At 44.6% G+C, this 22,225-nt stretch overlaps 1 protein-coding gene across 11 annotated transcripts in view; it reads left to right on the forward strand.

Moving 5' to 3' along the window:
* mcf2l2 (MCF.2 cell line derived transforming sequence-like 2) overlaps positions 1 to 22,225 on the forward strand; it is a 465,252-nt gene that overhangs the window by 421,105 nt on the left and 21,922 nt on the right. For 8 of the 11 annotated variants that reach the window (XM_038816480.1, XM_038816477.1, XM_038816487.1 and 5 more), the window contains 3 exons: positions 3,516 to 3,584; positions 7,563 to 7,637; positions 9,983 to 10,063. In XM_038816480.1, coding sequence (XP_038672408.1) covers positions 3,516 to 3,584; positions 7,563 to 7,637; positions 9,983 to 10,063 — 225 coding nt within the window. The remainder of the gene's footprint in view (positions 1 to 3,515; positions 3,585 to 7,562; positions 7,638 to 9,982; positions 10,064 to 22,225) is intronic. The other 3 variants (XM_038816481.1, XM_038816486.1, XM_038816488.1) reach the window with 2 other exon arrangements.

Below are 22,225 nucleotides of genomic sequence, written 5' to 3' on the forward strand. Positions count from 1 at the left end.
GCCTCGCTACATAAGTTGAACCTGGCCAATCTGGTAGAGGGGGTAAAGGTGGACTTGAAGAGATCGGATGACCTCACGTTATCCTTGGTGGGGAGGACTCAGATGGTCAAGATGAACATCCTTCCAAGGTTCTTATTCGTGTTTCAATTTCGCCCAGTTTTTCGTCCTAAATCTTTTTTTAGTGGGGTCAACAGTTAATTTTGACTTTTGTTTGGGCGGGTAAGATCCCTCGAGTTCGGAGGACGATCCTGCAGAGGGACAGACAGTCAGGGGGGTTGGCATTACCTAATTTGATGTATTATTACTGAGCAGCAAACACTGAGAAAGTGCGGAGCTGGATTGAGGATTTGGGGATGGTTTGGGGGCAAATGGAGGAGGCTCCTTGTATGGGTTTGCATTTGAGGGCGTGTGTTACTGCTCCTATTTCATTCACCCCAGCCAGGTACCCTGCGAGCCATGGTAACAGCTTCTCTGAGAATATGGAACCAATTCATCCAGCACTTGATGTCACTACTGGCGCAAATCTGTAGGAACCATAGGTTTATACTGGCTGGGATGGGTTTGTCGTATAGGATCTGGGAAAGAGAGGGGGTCAAAAGGTTCAGGGATTGTTAATGGATGGTAGGTTTTCTGGGCTGGAGGAGCTGGTGGAGAAGTTACAACTCCTGGGAGTGAATGTTTTTGGGTATTTGCAGGTATGGACCCTTGTGCAAAAGGAACTCTCTTCACTTGCCCGGTTACCAGCACTTTCTCTTATGGATGTCCCAGAGGTGAGTCTTGCTCGGACGTAGCATCGGCGCCACCTAACCTACAGGATAATAGGCCAAGGGCTTGAAAGTGGAATTAGGCTGAATAGCTCATTTTTGGCAGCAGTGATATGGGCTGAACGACCTCCTTCTGGGCTTAATTTTCTTCTTTATAGAGGGATTTTTCAACATCAGTTGGCATCACAGTAAAAACAATGGAAAATATAGTTTGTTGCGGCACTCGGCAGACAAGTGTATTCCTCCCACCAACTACCCCACCGGGACTGCCACTGCTCATTCCTCTCCTGGCATGCTGTATGGTAGCGGAGGCAGGATTAGGGAGGTCTGGAGCCACGGCAGATTGCATGCTTTCTTCCGCACTTACTACCATTCCCTGAGGCAATATAGAAATTGGGAATGAACGCCAAGGAGTGACAGTAAATACCCAATGGAAAAAGATGGCCTCATAGCTGCCCAAAATCCAAGAGACAGCAGCTGAAAACCTTGGTCTTGGCCTCATTCCAATCTTTGGATCATGGCAGATTTTCTGGAGCAGCAGCCCCAGCATTTTCTCATTGACCTTCTAGCTTCTGTCCTAACGGCAGGAATCCCTTCAGCAGCTTTAAGCTAGGGAAGTACTTCAGGGCCAGTGTAGGCATGAGAGTACGTCCCTCAAAGCACTGCTCTGAGGAAAAGTCATACATTACCCATTTTTCAGAACCATTATCATGATGTGTGGCTCTTATGAGCTTTCTGTTTTGCAGGTAATAACAGTCCTTTGGTCTTTTCCCGATAAGTATGTGAAAAGTACTCATGTATTTACACAGGAAAGTGATTTTCCAGAATTGAATGTAATCTGCAGGCAAGGATCAGGAAGTGCTTTGCAGGTGACTGCAAAGATGGACAAACCCATTAGCGGTTAGACAAGTTTATGTTTTAGACCATTTGTGAACTCTCTTTCTTAAACTGGCAGAAGAACAATTTCAATTTAACCATTTTTTTTTAAGGTTTAAATTAAAATGCTCAATTAAAAAGCAGAACTATAAAGGCAATAATTTCCGGATTACTACTGAGCCACGAGCTGATTGGCACACGATCAATAAGGTTAAAGAGGTAAATGTGTGGCTCAAAGATTGGTGTGGGAGAAATGGGTTTGAATTCATGGGACATTGGCATGAGTACTGGAGAAGTGGGGACCTGTTCCGATGGGACGGTCTTCATCTAAATCATGCTGGGACCAGAGTCCTGGCGAATCGCATAGCTCGGGCTGTAGATAGGGCTTTAAACTAAAGAGTGGGGAGGGGAGGGGGAGAGGTTCAGTTGTATGGAAAATTAGAAATCAAAGCGAAAGGAGAAGGTAGGAGTGCAGGTTAATGATGAGAACCGTAAATTAGTTAAAGGGGCCTAAAGCTCAGGAAAGGTTTGTTGTGTCAGTAACATCTCAGACACATTGACCAGTTTATTATTCAAACATTTTACCCAGGTGCTCTTTTTTGAGAGATGAACAAAGGACAAAACAGGTTCATGGTTTAACACAATTTTATTCACAGTTCTCTCATTCACACAAAATATGACTCCGACTCATAGCTGTGCTTTAGATTTTACCCGCACTTAGTGAAGGAGGCTGGGCAGGCTACGATCACTCGATATGGATATCTTCACTGGACTTTGAAACCTAGAGTCCCTTCATCTTGCGATGGTTGTGCCTTCGGGACTCCCAGGTTATCACTGAAGATCTGTTCCAATGTTCCTTCCTTTGTATCGGTGTACTAGTATTGAGTCATAGGTATACACCCACACCTGGCCTGAGTTCTATTGTCCCATCCAGACCCAAACCCGTGAATGGGAATAAACAGGATACCCCTGTTCATCCAGGGCAATTTAATCACGATCCATTGCCCTCTGAAACACTCTCAACTTCACATCTCTACTTCACTGAGGAGCTCATCACTGAAACCTGCTATATCCGCAACTGTAGCCTCTCAACACAGCAAAGACGAAATAAGAGTTTCTCATGTGTTTCTGTCATATCCACAATGTCCTAGTAATATTTGGAAGTGAAATCAAGAACAGTGTTTTAAAGACAGCTTTCTCTAATCTCTGGAACAAAATGAGAAAAGGCTTGCTGATAATTAAATTACACTTTATTGACACACAATACAAAGTAAATAGATATATGCAAATAGGCTTATATGCAAGCATATTGATTTAATTATCTTCATTCATGCCATGTAAACAGAATACAGATTAGAGAGATGTGAAAGCCCAATTTAGTCTATTGCTCTTTGTTGTGTGTTTTCTACTTAATGTTTGCCATCATATTTAATCGCTCCATCTTTTGTTTTCTTTATTAAATGGAGAACAATTCTGACAATTCAGTGCAGCTGATGTGGAGAGTCTAAAGCTTGCAAAACTCAGTTCCAACATTATTCATTATTTTGCTATGTAAATACAGTTCAACTGAATTCACCTCCGTGAAAGAAAAATAATGTAGAGCACAACACCTGTCTGTACCTGCGTGAAGTAGGTTTCAAGTGGCAGAAAGAAAAAGCCGTAACATATGGCGTTTAAGAATAAGGGCATATGCTTGAGAAAATAAAAATGTTTTGAAGGAAAGATTGTATTTTGTAAATCAATTGTAGAAAGAAGTACAAGCAGAGCATTCTTCTTTTATGTACTGTATCTGAGCAGTGTTTGACCATTACTTTCCTGCTGCTCTTTGTGGTCTCTTTTCTAACCTTTACATGCATTGATTTTCTGTATTCCCAGAATCACAGTCTAAGGAGCCAACTGTAATTCGTCGCATTTCCTTAGCTTCCTCTATCAGTGCTTCGCGAGGTAAACGCACATTATAACTACCATTCCATTCTACTCTATTCCCAGCTTTGACTAAATTCGATGATAGCAAATTCGATGTTATCCTTCCAAAACCCTGCATATTTCACAGAAGAAAACGTCAGAACTCCTCGATCTTGATTTGCAATCATATTTACATGGGAGAAAGCTGCCATAATAAATCCCTATCGTAAGCCATCACCTTGAGCAGCTCAGAGGTTTGAGGATCGTATTCTTGTCTCTGCTGTTCCAGTCCAGTCTGACACAATTAGCAATGTCACTGATTGTCAACTGGGATGGTGGATGAGCAGTAGATAACCATAAGACATCTGTATTGTGAAGAAAATCACTATCATACATTTCCTTCCAACCCAGTTTGACTTCTCATTTGTTGGTGACATAAAAATGCTGTCAGATATGCTATTCCTCGTCCAGGGTCTAGAACATTAGCCACCACACGTTAGACAGGCCAAATAGCCTCCTTTTGTGTTGTGAGAATTCTATGAATGGGCCTTCTTTTAAATTGGAGCCAAGTGTACAGTGATATACTTAGAAGAGAAAAGAATGAAAATAGATATGAAAATACAATTATATATTTTCTGAATATTTCACAAAAATTGCTGTAATTTCTGTTTCACGAATTGAAATTAGGTATATGTATCACAATATAGGGGTATTTTGGGGAGAAAAGGAAGAATTATCATGGCATTAATCAGATTACTCTAGAGGTCATTTGGAATGAATCCAGCATGACTCAGGTTGCGTTATTAATTAAATTGCAGCCTACAGTCTTTAAAATTTACTTGTGCTTTCCTGTCCCCCCCCCCCCTCTTGCCTGCTATCCTAAAAATGCGCAGGTACAGTTCCATAGATACTAGAAGCCTTCTGGTATGCAACCCAAGTAGGCCATTCTTCTGTGTGAGCCTGAACAAACACTGTCAGCCACATTCCACTCTCCCCTGAAACTAATTGTAGCACTCCAACTTTTCACTTGGCTTAGATAAGCTACCTTGGTACAATCTTTACATTTGGATCTTCAAATCTGAATCACCTATTAACTTGAATTCATGTTAGTATTCTCAGTATAAACTGTGCTTAAATGTTGTATTATCAGTGATTCTCTTTGTAACTAACTGATTCCTCATTTGTTCACTTATATAATTCACTTATAATCAGCTTATTTCATTCTATATTGTGACATTAGTGCAATGACTGCATACTGAAAGGTATGTGTAAAGTGAATTTACATCATAACTAAATGTGGTGGTTACTATTTCAGTGACACATTTACCAGAAATTTGGGGCACTTATTAAAAATTCTTTCACAAGAATGTGCGAATCGCTGGCTAAGCCAGCATTTATTGATCATCCCTAATTGCCCCTGATAAGGTAGTGGTGAACTGCCTTCTTGAACTGCTGCAGTCCTTGTGGTGAGGTTTATCCACAGTGCTGTTAGAATATAGATATATCCCCCAACTATATGATTACGTGGTATACAAAGTTTGACACGCAATCTGCTGGTATGTGGTTAGACATTTTATTTCATCTAAACTGAGTTGCTAGATAGTCAACATAGCCACACAGATCTCTACACAAACTACAGCGCACAACTCTGGTCATGTCTCACAGGTAAAACACAAGAAATAAAAGACAAGAAATAGAAAAAGGAAAAAAAAATCAATGATCAGAGTGATAGTAGGTACACATTAGGATGGAAGGGCAGCACGGTGGCGCAGAGGGTTAGCGCTGCTGCCTCACGGCGCCGAGGTCCCAGGCTCGATCCTGGCTCTGGGTCACTGTCTATGCGGAGTTTGCACATTCTCCCCATGTGTGCATGGGCTTTGCCCCCACAACCCAAAGATGTGCAGTCTAGGTGGATTGGCCACACTAAATTGCCCCTTAATTGGAAAAAAAAAGAATTGGGAACTTTAAATTTTAAAAAAAAAGAAAAAAAAGGATGGAATGTAAATCAAGAAATAATGAGGGCTTTTAAGAAACAGCCTGCAATAATCATGGGAGATTTTAATTTTCATATAGATCGTACAAATTGAATTGGTAAAGGAAGCATGGCAAATGGATTCATAGATTGTATCTGGGAGAGTTTCTTAGAACAATGTCTGCAACCAGGGAACAGACAATTTTCAACCTGGTGACATATAATGAGAGTATTAATTCATGATTTTGTAGTAAAAGATCCTCTAGATAAGAGTGATCATAACATGATAAAATTTCACATTCAGTTTGAGGGTGAGAAATTTGCGTCTGAAACGAATATGTTGAATTTAAATAAAGGCAATAACCGGGGTCTGGAGACAAAGACGGCTGAAGTGAAATGGGAAATAGTTTAAAAGATAAGATGAAGACATGACAAACAGTTAAGGAGGTAATTCATAACTCCAAGAAACTTACTTGAGAAAGAAAGTCTATGAGAAGGATGCACCACTTGTGGCTAACTATAAGGAAGTTAAGGATGGTATCATATTGAATGAAAAGATGTGCAATGCTGCAAAGATTAGTGGTAGACCAGAAAATTGAGAAAATGTTTTTTGTAAACCCACAATGGATGACAAAAAAAGGGGGAGAATTCAAACAATGAGAGAAAACTAGCACGAAGTATAAAAAGAGACAGGAAAAGCCTCTACATTTATTTAAATGGAAAAATACAGCTAAAGTGAAAGTTGGTCTCTTAATGAGACTAGGGAATTAATCATGGTAAACAAGGAAATAGCCAAGATCTTGAACAAGTATTTTATATCTGCCTTTACAGTAGAAGACACAATAAGCATCGCAAGAATGATAGCAAAGCAGAGGGCAAAATAAAATCACCCCCACACAATTTTCCACTTCCTTCCAGTCAATCTATGAGGAAAAAACTGAACCTCGTTATTCCCTATTTCTGGCTAAAAAATAGGAGTTGGGTGGACTAATTTCCAAGCATGATTCCTCGCACCTGATCCCTTTCTCTAATATCCAAGAGCACCCAACCCAAAACATGCATTGGGCATCTTGAATATTGTCAGCAGAGATTCATTGTCTGCTTTAGGATCCTGATGCTAAATTTGTATCAGTTTTTGTGGGTTTACAGCAGCCTAGCCAGCAGTCCTAAAAAGACCACTGGAAGAAACTGAAGAATAGGTAATTTCATTGTTTTTAAACTTCCCTTACTGCCAGCTAATTTGAGCAGGAATGCTCCTCCTGCCTCTACAGCAATACCCTGTCTTCCGAGCATCCATTTCTCACTCATCGCCCAAACTCCTCCAAGGAGTTACCTGTGGACTAACATTGCAACTCCCTAGTATTATGTAGATGATGCCCAAAGTCCATTTACCAATGAGCCTCTGGCCTTCACCTCTAGCTGTACCTTGCAAGTGCCATCCTCTTTATGCCAGGTTTTCTGCAAAAACAAATTTCCCGATCTATGCGGCATCAGAAGTTGTGCCAGAAGTCCGCAATTCATTTGGTTTGGTCCGTTTGTCATTAATTAAGAAAAGTAGTGATCGATAAAACCATAAATAAACTAAAATTCCAAATGAAAAATAGGAAGAAAAAATTATGACTTTCATCGGTGAGGGTTTTCAGAATTTGAGGATAAAATATATTTTCTGATGGGGTACTTCGAATCTTTTCTTCACTAAGGTGTCCCTTTTAAGCAGTAACAGTTCAATGATAATATGGGCCATTGCAGTGCATGAATTCAAAAGAGAATTCTTGTTCACAACAATTCATATGCTTCTGCTGATGTGGCTTGCATTGAAGTATTTGCTTTTTCAGCTTTTTTTTTACCAATAAGCATTCTACCACTAATCAATACCTTAGCTAAAACTTCTCTAAGGAGTAAACATTAATATCAATGCACTGTATTTTGTTTAAATACTTTCTGAATTCCAGGTTGTATATCTGACAATGCTGCTATTTATATGAACTGAACCTGGAGATATTATCTTTGGCTGTTCTTAATATGTTTTCCTGCCTCTGCAACAGGATCACTGTCTGGGCCAGATGTTAAAGCTAAGAGATATGAAATAAAGAGTGACCCAACTCCACTGGGGTTTGAAGGTACAGCTGCATTTGATGTGGGGAAGTGCATGCTGCAATGTGGTTTGCAAAACCGAAGAGTGTGTCTATTCTTATTTCAGGAGAAGCTCGTCATTTCATTGTGTGCCGTAACTATGTCATAGGAGTTGACTGTAGCATGGCTGTGATTGTGCTTCAGGTGTTTGTGACTGTGTGTCGGGTATTTGTGACTGTGCATTTGATGTTTGTGTTACTGTTTCAGCCTACATTTTTGAAATAGTTAGGCTGTTTATAGTCCCTCATTCACAATGCAACATGCAGTCGGGCCGTTAAACTGAATTCAGAATTGCAGGAGAATATTGGAGCCCAATCCACTTCCCGCCCCTCCCCCATACTGTATTTACAGACCAAGCTCAAGTGAAAGTTTCTGTGCATGTCCTGTTGAATAACCTTGGAGCTGCATTGCTGATGACTGTAGCCAGTTTGAACTTCACAGTTCCGCCTCAAGAGCTGAAGGAGTAAGCGCCACAACAGCAGTGAAAGCCAGCAGTTAAACTGGAGGAAGAACCTTTCCCAAAGTTGATAGAATCATTACATTTTTTGCATGTTCTTTAATAACTGGGGCTCAGGAAGACCTGACCTGCACGCTTTCACAGCTCATAAACTGCACGCCTGACCCACCTGTGAAAATCGATTTCCCTGTAAACAATAACAGTCTGGCGGCGCACCAAAACGCGTTTTCCACACCGAGACACAAAATCAGCCCCAAATGTAGGCTTTAAATGTTCGCGTTAATTTTTAGCCCCTTGGCTGTCACTGTACATTTTCATTTGCAATCTGCCAGAAATAAAATCTGGTGGGTTAATTACCTTGGGTGGCTCTTGCTCACTTACTAGAGACTGCCTCATCAAATATCCGGGAACATGTTTCTTTCTTGTTTGTTTTTCAACCTGAGGTGGAGGGACTGGTGCGGGAAAGGGGTTGATAAATAAAATGGAAAAGCGAAGCCAGAACTATTTATCAAAATATGCACAGAAAACTAATTAAATATGAATAAGTAAGAACATTAGTGAAAAATGCTAACTGTGATCAAGTGGAGAGATCAGTGATTAGTAATCACTGATATTATTTCACTTTATTTACTTCTTTAAGTGATGGTCTACTGGAATAATGCAATGGAATTGTAAGTCATGTGACCGGAGGTCCAACCTTTGTATGTACTTTTAGTCTTTATAATAACAGAAATGTTTGCAGAAAGACATGTATTTTGTACCTATGTTTTATTTACTAGCACATTAACTATGTTAATACTGTATAGTGTCAATGTTACTTACTACGCAACCTGCATTTTCTGTCAATATCAGAAATTTTAAAAGGACATTTTCCTAATATGTGCAAGAGCCCATCGCTTTGCCATCCCTTTATTCAATATTTTCTACATAAATTATGTATTTTGGCAGCTTTATTATGTCAATTAATCGTTCTTCATGAGCTTCTTTGAGCCAGTCCTTTTACATGAGACAAAATACATCCAGAACCAGTTCATAAATTCTACTAATTATTATTGTATTGTAGTGGTTGAGGGATTAGTAAATCAATCAGAAATATAAAGAAGCAGGGCAGCACAGTGGCACAAGTGGTTAGCACAGTTGCCTCACGGTGCCAAGGTCCCAGGTTCGATCCCGGCTCTGGGTCACTATCCGTGTGGAGTTTCCACATTCTCCCCGTGTTTGCGTAGGTTTTGCCCCCACAACCCAAAAGATGTTCAGTGTAGGTGGATTGGCCAAGGTAAGTTGCCCCTTAATTGGAAAAAATAAATGGGATACTCTAAATTTATAAAAACAAAACAAAAAAATATAAACAAGCTTTAAAAGTCACCATAGTCACTAATCCTTTATGATATCTGATTGCAATTTTAAACGTATTTCACTTACCAAATATTACAAAGTGGGATTATTAATTTCTGAATAGCAATGGTCTCCTGAATTGCAGGACTGTATTAAGTAATAAGCTATTACTGATTACCAATACAGTCAGTGTTTGCGAAAGAAGCTGTCATTTCTCTTTTACATAGTAAAATTGGAAACCAGCTTTTGAAACTTAAGGAGCACTTTTTTCATATGTAAAAGTTAAAGCATGGACTATGTGAAATGTAAAATATTTAAATAAATCAACACATATGGCCATTTTATTTTAAATGTTTTATTTATCAGTAACAAGGTGACATAAATTAGCATGTATAACATGAAGGATTTGTACCACAGAGTCCATATTTCGCAAGGATGTGCTTGTTTGTGCCAGACTTGAAGTTCATTATTTTCATTTTCTTTCCAGCAGTCCTTGATAAACGTTACCTGTATACTAATGAAAATAATAATTTCTTGCAGATTCGCTTCCAGATCCTTTCATGATTGCAAGCAAGCGTAACAGCACCACCAGTTATGTAAAACGATCAATTTCCCAGACAGGTAAAGCAGGATGAGGAGCATTTATTTACTTTGCTTAATAGTGAAACTGTTGATTTGAAAGGAATGTTGCATTTTGCATATTCAAAATATCCAGAGGTTATTAATAGGCATTCTTTGCCTATTTGAACACGTCTCTCCTCCTGAGCACCTATAGCGTGAGATTTTGTATTGTTGTGCCAAGCTTGTGTTATCCCCTTGGAATGAAGGTGGCAATCTTCACAAGGTGCTAAGCTCCAGGATGGCACGAAACAAGGCAACTTTTTAAAATTTGAAGGCTTCTGCATGGAGGTACAGATTGCCTCTCAGTAATGTTGTTGTGAAGTAAAGCAGCCTCTTCATTGATACTGGTGGAAAGATTCTTAAACCCCCAGGAGAGAGTTAACTGAATTTCCTCCGTCTAGAGTCTAGACTCTAGACCTTTGAAGGTGCTGCCCTGTATACCTCACAATCTGGTTGACATGGGCAGCTCTAAATGGTCCCCTGCAGTGCTGGCTTCTGCAGAACTCCAGTGCTTCATTCATTGTTTCCATTAACTTAATTGCCTTTTGTTCAGATTTGGTCAGTGGTAATCCCCCGATGTTGATTGTGGGAGATTCAGTGATGGTAATGCCATTGAATGTCAAGACACACTGGTTAGATTCTCTCTTGTCAGAGGTGTTCATTGCCTGGTATTTGTGTGGCACGAATGTTACTTTCCACTTCTCAGCCCAAGCCTGGATATTATCCAGAGTTTGCTTTATTTGTACATAGGCTGCTTCAGTTTCTGATGAATGGCACTGAATATTGTGCAATCATCAGTGAAAATCGCCACATCTGTCCTTATTTTGGAAGGGTCATTGCTTCAGCAGCTGAAGATCGTTGGGCCTAGGACACTACCCTGAGGAACACCTGCACTGATTTAGTGTAACTGAGACTTTTTTTTAACATTTTGAGTACCCAATTGTTTTTTTTCCAATTTGGGGGAATTTAGCGTGGCCAATCCACCTAACTTGCACATCTTTGGGTTGTGGGGGTGAAACCCATGTAGACATGGGGAGAATGTGCAAACGCCACATGGACAGTGACCCAATGTCGGGATTCGAACCCGGGTCCTCAGCGCCGCAGTCCCAGTGCTATCCACTGCGCCACATGCCGCCCTGTAACTGAGACTTTTGACCTCCACCAACCATAATCGTCTTCTTTTATGCGAGTTATGACTCCAACCAGTAGAACGTTTTCCTCTAATTCTCATTGACCTCAGTTTAGCTAGGGCTCCCTGATGTCACATTTGATCGAATGTTGCCTTGATGTCAAGGGCAGTCACTCTCACCTCACCACTGGAGTTCAGCTCGTTTGCCCATGTAATAATAATAATAATCGCTTATTGTCACAAGTAGGCTTCAATGAAGTTACTGTGAAAAGCCCCTAGACGCCACATTCCATTGCCTGTTCTCCCCGGAGAATCGGCGCGAATCGCGCTCGCACGATCTACGCGGCGTGGATAGAGGGCCGTTGGCAGAGGCCCCCCGCGGCGATTCTCTGACGACAACAGGCCGAGTTCCTGACGGCATGTGTCTCTCATGGTCCCACACTCATGTACCCAGTCTGCGGCCGCCCTGGTGGGGGGTGGGGAGATCCTTCACCGGGGGGGGGGCCTTACAGACGGCCAGGCTATCGATCAGGCGCCACCAATCTGCAGGCGCACACGATCTCGGGGAGGGGAGGGGGCTATAGTTTTGGTGCCTGTCCACGGTGTGGGTCCACCATGTCGCACGGGGTGCCTGACCCAGGCCACTGCCATGCACATGCGCGAACCCCCGATCAGAAGGGCAGGGCCCCATATCGGCAGCCGCAGCTGTGAGGCCTACTCCGGGGCTCTGCTAGCCCCCTTCAGGTAGGAGAATCACTCTGGACTTTCTTCAGGAAAGTCCAGAGTGATTCGCCCACGTTTCCATGCTGGAGTGGGGGCATAACCCCATTACTGGAGAATCCCGCCCCATGTCTTTCAAATTCCAATAGTCCACTCTGTGAAGACTGATGACAGTGTGGACTTTGGGACCATGGTGGTTAATTAGTGTTTTGCGAGGGCAGCACGGTGGCACAGTAGTAGCACTGCAGCCTCATGGCGCTGAGGTCCCAGGTTCGATCCCGGCTCTGGGTCACTGTCCGTGTGGAGTTTGCACATTCTCCCCGTGTTTGAATGGGTTTCGCCCCCACAACCCAAAAGATGTGCAGGCTAGTCTAGGTGAATTGGCCACGCTACATTGCCCCTTAATTGGAAAAATGAATTGGGTACTCTAAATTTATTTTAAAAAAAATAAAAATTAGTGTTTTGTGAAAGTGCACTGTATTTTTGATTTCTTTTGGTCCATCAAGACCAGGGGTGGGCAAACTTTTCCGTGCAAGGGCCACATTCAGAAATTCACAATTTTAAAGGGCCGCATAGTATATTAAGTAAAATAATTACTTCACCCGGTTATGATTCTGGGCGCCTCATATAGAACATAGAACTGTACAGCACAGAACAGGCCCTTCGGCCCTCGACGTTGTGCCGAGCTATGATCACCCTACTCAAGTCAACGTATCCACCCTATACCAGTAAGTAACCCAACAGCCACCCCCCCCGCCATTAACCTTAAAAAAAAATAAAAAATAAAAAATAAAAAAATAAAAATTTTTAAATTTTTTTTTTAAATGACTTGGTGGGCCGCATAAAGACCTTGGGCGGGCCGCATGCGGCCCGCGGGCCGTAGTTTGCCCACCCCTGATCAAGACACTTGTCTATCTTCTTATCTAATATTGAAGGGATTGTGGCAGCATAAAGGAAATGAAATGTGTAATATTGAACAAGAACGGAGAACGTTGATAAAACTGAGCTGATCTGCCAGCATCTATTCGGAGAGATACAGAATTAACACTTCAAGTCCTAGACTATTCCTCAGAAGAATTTGCATAATATGGAGCTATTGGTCACAAATGGTCCAATCACTGCCTTGCTTACCAACAATCTATCCACCTCTACCTTAAAAGTATGCCAATAACTGCTTCCATCGCCTTTTCAGGAAGAGTTCCAAAGACTCACAACCCTCTGAGTGAAAGAGTTTCACCTCATTTCCGTTTCAAATGGGCTATCCTTTATATCTGAACAGTGATCCCTAGTTCAGGATTCTCCAAGAGGAAACATCCCCTCCACACCCACCCTGTCAAATCCCCTCAGGATCATATATGATCCTATTATGGAAGGTATATTCTGAATTGAGGTGCGTGTATATTCTGAAGTGAGGTGGGTACTGTTCACCTCCTGCATTACTTTGTTTCTCTCTCCTTCGCCCTCTTCCTGCAAAAAGTAATATGGAATGAGCACAATCCCCAAAGGAAATTCCATGGATATTTGCCTTGAATGGATAAGGTGGCTAAAATGGCAAAGCCACAGAGCTCAATATTCAATCATTGGATAGAGGAATATAAATTTAAAAATAAAAAGAATGGTTTGTAACAGCAGGCTTTGTGACATTGGTGTCAATGCTTATCACAGCCCTTTAAATGTTCTTACAACAAAAGCAAAATGCTGGAAATATGAAACAGAAAATACGGCAGACATTCAGTAGTTCCGGCAGCAAGTGTGAAGAGATAAACCGAGTTCATGTAAATATTGCTGCCCTCCTAACCTATAGTACCTCTGACACCGTGAAATCCATCGCTGCGCAATTTGCCTTTCTGATCAATTAATCCAGCCTGAGTACAAAATCTTCACTCAGCAAATGTGTATTGACAAAAAGATCGACCGCTTAGAGGGGTCAAGGATTTCCTTTTGTGACTGGCACTAATCTGTTTGATACCTTTGGCAAATGATGAATGTGTCCGGCACAGAAATGCTGAAAAGAAACTCCACTTTGCATTGACAACAAACAGAGAAAGGGGAAAGAAACTTACATTTAGAACATTATGACGGCCCAGACCATCCCAAAGCATTTTTCAGCTAATTACGTATATTAGAAGTGTGACCACTGTTGCAATGCAAGAAATGTGGGAGCCAATTTCTGCACAGCAAGCTCTCACAGCAATGAGATAAACGGCCAATTAAATAGTCTTAGTTCTCAGGCATTACCTTAGTGCACCAAATTACAGCACAGTTAGTTGGCAATGCATAAGGACATTTTAATTGCCCAAATATAATACAGTTTGGAAATCCATCCTTCTTATACATGAGCAATATTTTGGCAACAGCAGCAAAGTTGATAAGGTTTATAATGCAGCTCATATGCATCACAAATACAGTTTATTGTATCCCACTGGGGGGAAATAGAAAAAGTAATTCACTCTGCTTTAAGTACTGAGACAGACCAGTTTCCAAACACTATACACTACTGGCTAAAGAAAATACTTTCGGAAGTGTGCCTGCGCCATCTACTGGTAACCAACTGGCATATGATAAACAAAGAATTCCTGGTTTTCAACCTACTTGACTTCGGTTTCTAAAGTCAGCCTAGTTTATTGAGTGCCAATCATTGGGAGCATGTCATTTTGGGGATGTTGCTGCTGCTGGATTAAAGACAACGGGTTGCATTCTCCGATTGCCGGCGCCGCAATCGCAGTTGGCGATTGGCCGGAGAATCCGTTTTGACGGCGAAATCAGGAGCGGTGCTCTTTTTAAATGCTCCGCCCCCTTAAAGACAGCGTAAGCGCTGAGTAGGCAGCACGCCGTTCAGATGGCCCCAGGACGTCACCTGAAACCCTCTCCCGATGCTCCGTCCCTAATGGGCAGACATCCCGACAGAGAGGGGTGCGCGTGCTCACAGTTTTGGGGGACCTCGCATGGCAGCTGTGGACTGTGTCCAGCGCCACCACAGTCGGGTGGAGGGGAGGGGGGAGCCATTCCGCTGGCCGGGGTGGGCTTCAGTGGGGGATGGGGGCACTGGTGGGGGGTAGTCCGGGGGTGGCGAAGGAGTCTAAAGGGGTGCACCATCCGGCAGGCCGGGTCCACACGCAGCTGGAGGCATGTTGTACAGGACGACTGCTGCAGGTCACCACCGTGCGCATGCGCGCCCACGGACCCGGTAATTCTCCGTCCGTATCTGCAGGTAAGGGTTTATGTGGCGCGGCTGCTAGCCCCCTACTGGGTGGACTTTTTAGTCGTAAGACTGGACACATGCTCCGGACATAGCCTCAATATCGGAGAATCCAGTCCAACGTCATTAGGAAAACCGCTGCAGTTTGTTCTGAAATTACTAAACATTCTCCAAAGTGGACTGTGCTTCTTACTAGTGTACAACAATAAACAGTGAAACACTGCAGCACTCGTCTGTTTAACAGCGTATTTGGCTGCCAAAACCTTACATTGCTCCTTCAAAACACATAATCCCTGAGTTCTAGTACCCCCAGCTGTTTTTTAGAGACAGGATAAAGTTGAGGGCGTGAATTCCCCACTTCCCGCCATCGGCAGCGAGAATTGCGATTGGGCGCAATGAGAAAAACATAATTTGTGCCTGGTACCCATTCCATCACCATGCTCTGGTCTCTCAGTGGCGGGTTCATGCAAAGCCATCATTTGTATGGCTTTAAATGTCATTAGGGGTCGGACACTTCATGCTCCGCCCCTCCACAATGCTCCGCCCCTCCACAATGCTCCGCCCCTCCACAATGCTCCGCCCCTCTAAGGCAGAAGTCTCACACGGGCACGAATTGGTGCAAGTATTTACAAGTGCGGTTAGGGCGCCATGACTGTTGAGGGTGAGCGGGAGGCTAAAAAAAAAACATTTTAAATTGTCAGGGTTGCTGGGGATGGGCAGTAACGGACAACAACTTGGCGCCATGTCCGTGGGCTCAGGATCAGGGTGGCTTGGCTCAGCTCCATTGCTGCAGTATGTGGAGTTAAACCCACCCCTTTGCTGCTGCTTACAGGCTCCTGGCTGTTCAAACTGCTGACTGCACACTGTCCTGTAAGTGACCTCCTGGTGAGACCAGCAGTACTGACTGCCTCTGCCACCACCTCCCAGGTGCTGTTCAAGAGGGCAGGCTTGAATCCCTGGGTAAAAGGGAGTGTCCCTCCTCATAGGCATTGGCATTGGACCCCCAAAATCTGGGAGCAGGACTTCTCTGAGTCATCGTCATGGCTGCAGTGAGTGTGTGGTGAGTGGAGTGCTTAAAAACAGCTCCCGTTCTCTAGCACTTTAGCGGTAATTGCAGCTCCAGGCATTAATTTTTAATGAATCATCTTTTTGTCACAAGTAGGCTTACATTGCAATGAAGTTACCGTGAAAAGCCCCTAGTTGACACATTCCGGCACCTGTCCGGGTACACAGAGGGAGAATTCAGAATGTCCAAATTACCTTTCGGGATTTGTGCGAGGAAGCCGGAGCACCCGGAGGAAACCCACGCAGACATGGGGAGAATGTGCAGACTCCGCACAGACAGTGACCCAAGCAGGAATCGAACCTGGGGCTCTGGCGCTGTGAAGCCACTGTGCTACCGTGCTGCCCTATACTGCCTGCTGGGGCATGGATTGCTTCCAATTCTCGCCAGCAAGTCCTGAATCACGGAACCAGGGGCTGGTTTAGCTCACTGGGCTAAATCGCTGGCTTTTAAAGCAGACCAAGCAGGCCAGCAGCACGGTTCGTTTCCCGTACCAGCCTCCCCGGACAGGCGCCGGAATGTGGCGACTAGGGGCTTTTCACAGTAACTTCATTGAAGCCTACTCGTGACAATAAGCGATTTTCAGTTTCATTTCATTTCATTTTCATTTCATTCAAATGCGAATCGCAAGCTATTCAGTCCCAGCGGGAACACTTACTCTCCCAAACGGAAAATCCTGGCTGAGATTTTTAGAAAGAGGATGGAGTCCTTACTGATGCTGCTAGACCTGCTGAATTGTCCCAGGATTTTCTGATTTTGTTTCAGATTCCAGCATCTGCAGTATTTTGCTATTTCCCTGAATTCTGGATTCTGTTCCCATTCACTGAGGAATCAGGTAACCCGATGGACAGTAGGGGCAGAATTTTAAAAGGATAGTAGGACATTGAGTGGAGCCAGGCAGGCTCACAATTTCACACCACCGATCAGCACCGCTGCATAATAATGCATTGTCAATGTGCAAATATTTTGGTGGCGAGATCAGGAAGCGGGACCCAGCTACCTGGCTGAATATGACAGATGGCTGCCTCTGCCATCTATACTGAGCTGAGCATAGTATTTGAGGCACCAAAACAGACCGCAGAATTTGTAGGTTAGGAAAGGGGAAAAAGCATCCTGTCACGTTAATAATAATAATCTTTATTAGCCGCCGGGTACACTGAGGGAGAATTCGGAATGCAGACGGGGAGAACGCGCAGACTCCACACAGACAGTGACTCAGCCGGGAATTGAACCCGGGTGCCTGGCAATGTGAAGCAACAGTGCTAACAGTGCCGCACTATAACATTGAGGTTGTTTGCCGACCTAAGTATTGTCCAAAATTATCTGTACATAGCTGTCTTATTTAGCAGCTAAGAGTGATTAATGGAATCAGCCGACATATGAAAGTGCTCATATATTGGCTGATACCAGTACTTTGCTCATTTGGATATCAACGGAGAAAAATGTAACTACATTTATGAATTAGGGTGCAGCCAATTAAGCTGCCAATTTATATATCTCTGTTCCTATCCAACTTGAATGTTGTTTTCGGCGTTTGCCTATAATTCTAGAAATTCTGTCTCCTGACCATCATAATTGATTGATGAATGCTACCATTAACCATGGTGAGGTTGTGACACCAGGACCAGCATTATTGATGTAAGCAAATCATGTCTCATCTTGTTAGGGGCCAATTCTTTTGAAAGGATATACAGGAACCATGATAGGTCTGAATGAGGAGAAGATGGCATCAAGGTAGCGGGGAGCCAGTTATAGCTGCAGAATGAAGCAAAGAGAGGCACTCCTGCATTGGCACACAGTTGTCTTTGCATGAGCAGAGATTCCTGGGCTGCGAATGCTGGGACTCTTGGCGAGGGATTGTAAGCCTGAAGAGATCATCAGGGCAAAACAGGGCACTCCAGGAAGCCGTGACAGTTCAGAAGACCATAAGACATAGGAGCAGGATTAGGCCATTCGGCCCATTGCGTCTGCTGCACCATTCAATCATGACTGATATGTTTCTCATCCCCATTCTCCTGCCTGCTCCCCATAGCCCTTGATCCCCTTAATAATCAAGAGCCTATCTATCTCTGTCTTAAAGATGCTCAATGACTTGGCCTCCACAGTCTTCTGCGGCAATGAGTTCCACAGATTCACCACCCTCTGGCTGAAGAAATTCATCTTCATCTCTGTTTCAAGGGATCATCCCTTATTGGGTTTACTGCCATCACATAATTGAAACAAACAAGTTTGGGTATAAGCAACGACGTGTTTATTGAATAAACTACTGAAAGCAATCACAGAAAATGACATTCTAGTGACCCAGAAAGTGCAATTAACAACGCTGCTCATACAGGGTAGTGCCCATGGGGGCAATCTTCTCCATGCAGATTGAGATGCCAGTGCCAATCCTCCTCATTGTAGAGGTGCCAATGCAGATCCCTCCATTGGTTGCTGCATCAGTGTTAATGCACGGGGAGTAATCTCCATCACTGGGTTTTGCTGCATAGATAGTCCCTCACTCAGAAGGGCAAGGATACAGATGATGATGGCACCCCATGAAGTGTGCCCACCCTCATCATCATCTGTGACAGCAATAGTCCTTTGATAGCACTCACAGGGTCATTGGAGGGAACCGCTAACTGGGACGCAATTGGCATCCTCTCCATGCATCGTTATGCCAACAGTGCCACTGACCACTTAATGCTCCAGAAAGTGTCATATGTTCTGTGCATTTCAGCACACTATTGCTGCACCCACTCAGTGATGCAACTTATCACTCTCCACAAGGTTGGCCATTCTCTCAATGGAGAAGCTCATGCACTCAATAGCCTGAGGCATGGTGGAACTCACGTGATGAATAGACACCCAACTAGCCTCCATTTCTTGCAAGGCAAGGGACATGGTTCTAATACATGGCCTGGTCAAGTGTTTGAACAACTTAGCCGTGTTGCCTCACGGCGCCGAGTCCAGGTTCGATCCCGGCTCTGGGTCACTGTCCGTGTGGAGTTTGCACATTCTCCCTGTGTTTGCGTGGGTTTCGCCCTCACAACCCAAAAATGTGCTGGCTAGGTGGATTGGCCACGCTAAATTGCCCCTTAATTGGAAAAATTAATTGGGTACTCTAAATTTAAAATAAAAAGTGTTTGGACAACAAACACCTCACATGACACTAGTTATCTAGATGAAGGTGCAGTGGCTCTTCACTTTTCTGGTGCAGGCCAACCTCGCTCTCTGTGTCGGTCCGCTTCTGGTCCTCCCTCTTGGTTCAATGACTCTCTCTCCAAAAGGAGTCATGACCTATAGTTCGGACATACCTCCACCCCTCCTTTCTCTCTCTCCGGTTATGAGCAATTTTCCCTTGCAGGGACACAAAAGAGGATAATGTGAGCCAGCTGCCTGGTGGGTCAGAGGTCAAGTCAAACTGCATGTGTGGGAACTGTGCTTAAGCAGGGAGGAGTCCTGAACAGGGGGCTTTGAGGAGAATTCTGGGAGGTTGAGTGCTGAGGACCTGCAAGGTGATGGCATGTGGGTTCACGTGACATTCTGGGGGTTGACGAAAGGTTGGAGTGCCAAGTGGAGAAGACAGGGCACTTACCCTTGCAGATCTCAGTTGGTCATTCATTAGTTTTCTACATTAGATCCCCGTCCTCGTGGTGAGGCTGCGGACACTGACCAGTGCTGTCACCATCGCCCAGATGGATTGATTAACTTCCTGGAGGCTGCTTGCCAACTCATGGGTAAATTGTGGCCCGCCTCTCCTCCACGGCGTCCAGCAATCGAGCGAGTGCTCCCTCTGAGAATATGGGAGCTGATCTTCAAGCAGCCATCACCCTGCCTTGAATGAAAGTGAGTGCTGTGGAGCCATTTAAATGATTGAAGTGCCACAGATGGCACCCAGGTGGGTGAATCAGATGCCCCGTGCCACAGGCAATGTTTATCATGTGGGAAAAAAGAAATTCACAAAGTGCCTGAAGATTGCGATCCGGATCGCGCTGCCTGTGCCAACGTGATTCACCCAATGTTTCCACCAATAACGACACTTTGCTGTTTGTTCGTAAAATTATGCCCAAGATAAGGATTGAAATAAGAATGTGGTCATGGGAACTTGCCTCCAAAAGCAAATGCAGTTGATTTTTTTTTTCTTCATTCATGGGATGTGGGTTAATATTTGCCCTTAAACCTTTGGAGGGCATTTAAAAGTCAACCACATTGCTTTGGATCTGGAGTCACATGTAAGCCAGACCGGGTAAGGATGGCAGATTTCCTTCCCTACAGGGCATCAGTGAACCAGATGGATCTTTATGAATATTGACAATGGTTTCATGGTTATTGTGTGGTAAACCACTATTACACCTTGTTTTTGAAAACTCACCACTATTCTTAGAATTCCCCCTATACCAAAAAGGGCTGACAATCTAAATGGTGAACAGTGATTCACTGCTTGTGAGAAAGAATCTGCATTTTATAATCCTGCTCTTTGCAGCTGCTATTAACCTTTTGTGGGATCTTTCCCTGTATCCTCTCAGATTTCTCTCAGACCAGATATTGCCAGACTTCCATGTTTCAAATGACACATTTTTCTGTATTTTCAATTACAATCTGTATTAGGTGATGTAAGGTAGGACCTGTACTACAGGTTCGCCGGTAGCCCCTGCCTGCTGGCTCCGCCCAGTAGGAGGAGCGTGTCCTCTATTCAGCAGCCATTTCGCCAGCTGCTGTGGGAGGCCACACATCATACTGCAAGAAAGCCACAGTTGTATCCAACCTTAGTCTTTGTACAATTGATAGTGCATCAATTTATTGCAGTAAGATTTTCTAAAAGATGGACCTCCGAATCAAACCACATCGCCTGCAGCAGGATCCGCAATCAAGCGACGCCAAAAAGGACTTTAATCACTGGCTAGCTTGCTTCGAGGCATATATCAACTCAGCGACCACCCCTCCGACGGAGGCTCAGAAGATACAGATCCTGTACTCAAGGTTGAGCTCCAACGTGTTTCCATTTATCCAGGATGCCCCGAATTACGCAGACGCCATGGCGCTCCTCAAAGAAAACTATGCACAGAAAACGAACACACTCTGCGCCAGGCACGTACTCGCCACTCGCTCTCAACTCCCTGGTGAGTCCATAGAAGACTTCTGGCGGGCCCTAATCCCACTCGTCCGGGACTGTGACTATCAGGGCATTACGGCCACCGAACATTCCATCCTTCTTATGCGCGATGCGTTTGTAACGCAGATTGGGTCGGAGCTCATACGCCAAAGACTACTAGAAGGGGTCACGCTCGACCTAGCTGAGACTAAAAAGCTAGCACTCTCCATGACCGTCGCCTCACGTAATGCTCAAGCCTACCCCTCCGGCCGCGCGGCCCAACCCTGCTATCCCTCATGGATCCAACAGACGGCCGCCCCAGCCGGGGCTTAACCCAGCCAATACTCCTGCGCCACACGCCAACCCGCGCACCCCGGGGGTCCCCGATGTTACTTCTGCAGCCAGCAGAAGCACACCCGCCAAAGCTGCCCGGCCCCCACTGCCATTTGCAAGGCTTGCGGCAAAAAGGGGCACTTCGCCGCAGCGTGCCATGCCCATGCAGTCGCCATTATCGCCCCCTCCCCCCTGACCTACACACAATGGGCCATCTTCGTCCCGGACCACACGCAGCCAGTGGGCGCCACCATCTTCACCTCCCCGGACCACGCGCAGCCAGTGGGTGCCGCCATCTTCACCTCGTGGGGCCGCGAGCAGCCAGTGTGCGCCACCATCTTCCACCCCCTCAGTCCACGTGCGGCCCATGGGTGGCGCCATCCTGTCCAGCCCCCGCAACTTGCGGCCCATGGGCGCCGCCATCCTGTCTTCCCCACGGGGCATGGACGCCGACAGCATTCCACGACCTGGGCCCCCCACGCTCTCCATCTTCTGACGCCAGCAACGACCGACTGCAGCTCGCCTCAGTGACAATCGACCAGTCACATCCGCACAACCTGGCCACCGCTCCGACCAGTGTGAGAATCAACGGTCACGTGACCTCTTGCCTGCTGGACTCCGGGAGCACCGAAAGCTTCGTCCAC

Source organism: Scyliorhinus canicula, chromosome 13 (genome assembly GCF_902713615.1).
Source record: "Scyliorhinus canicula chromosome 13, sScyCan1.1, whole genome shotgun sequence".
Lineage (NCBI taxonomy): Eukaryota > Metazoa > Chordata > Chondrichthyes > Carcharhiniformes > Scyliorhinidae > Scyliorhinus > Scyliorhinus canicula.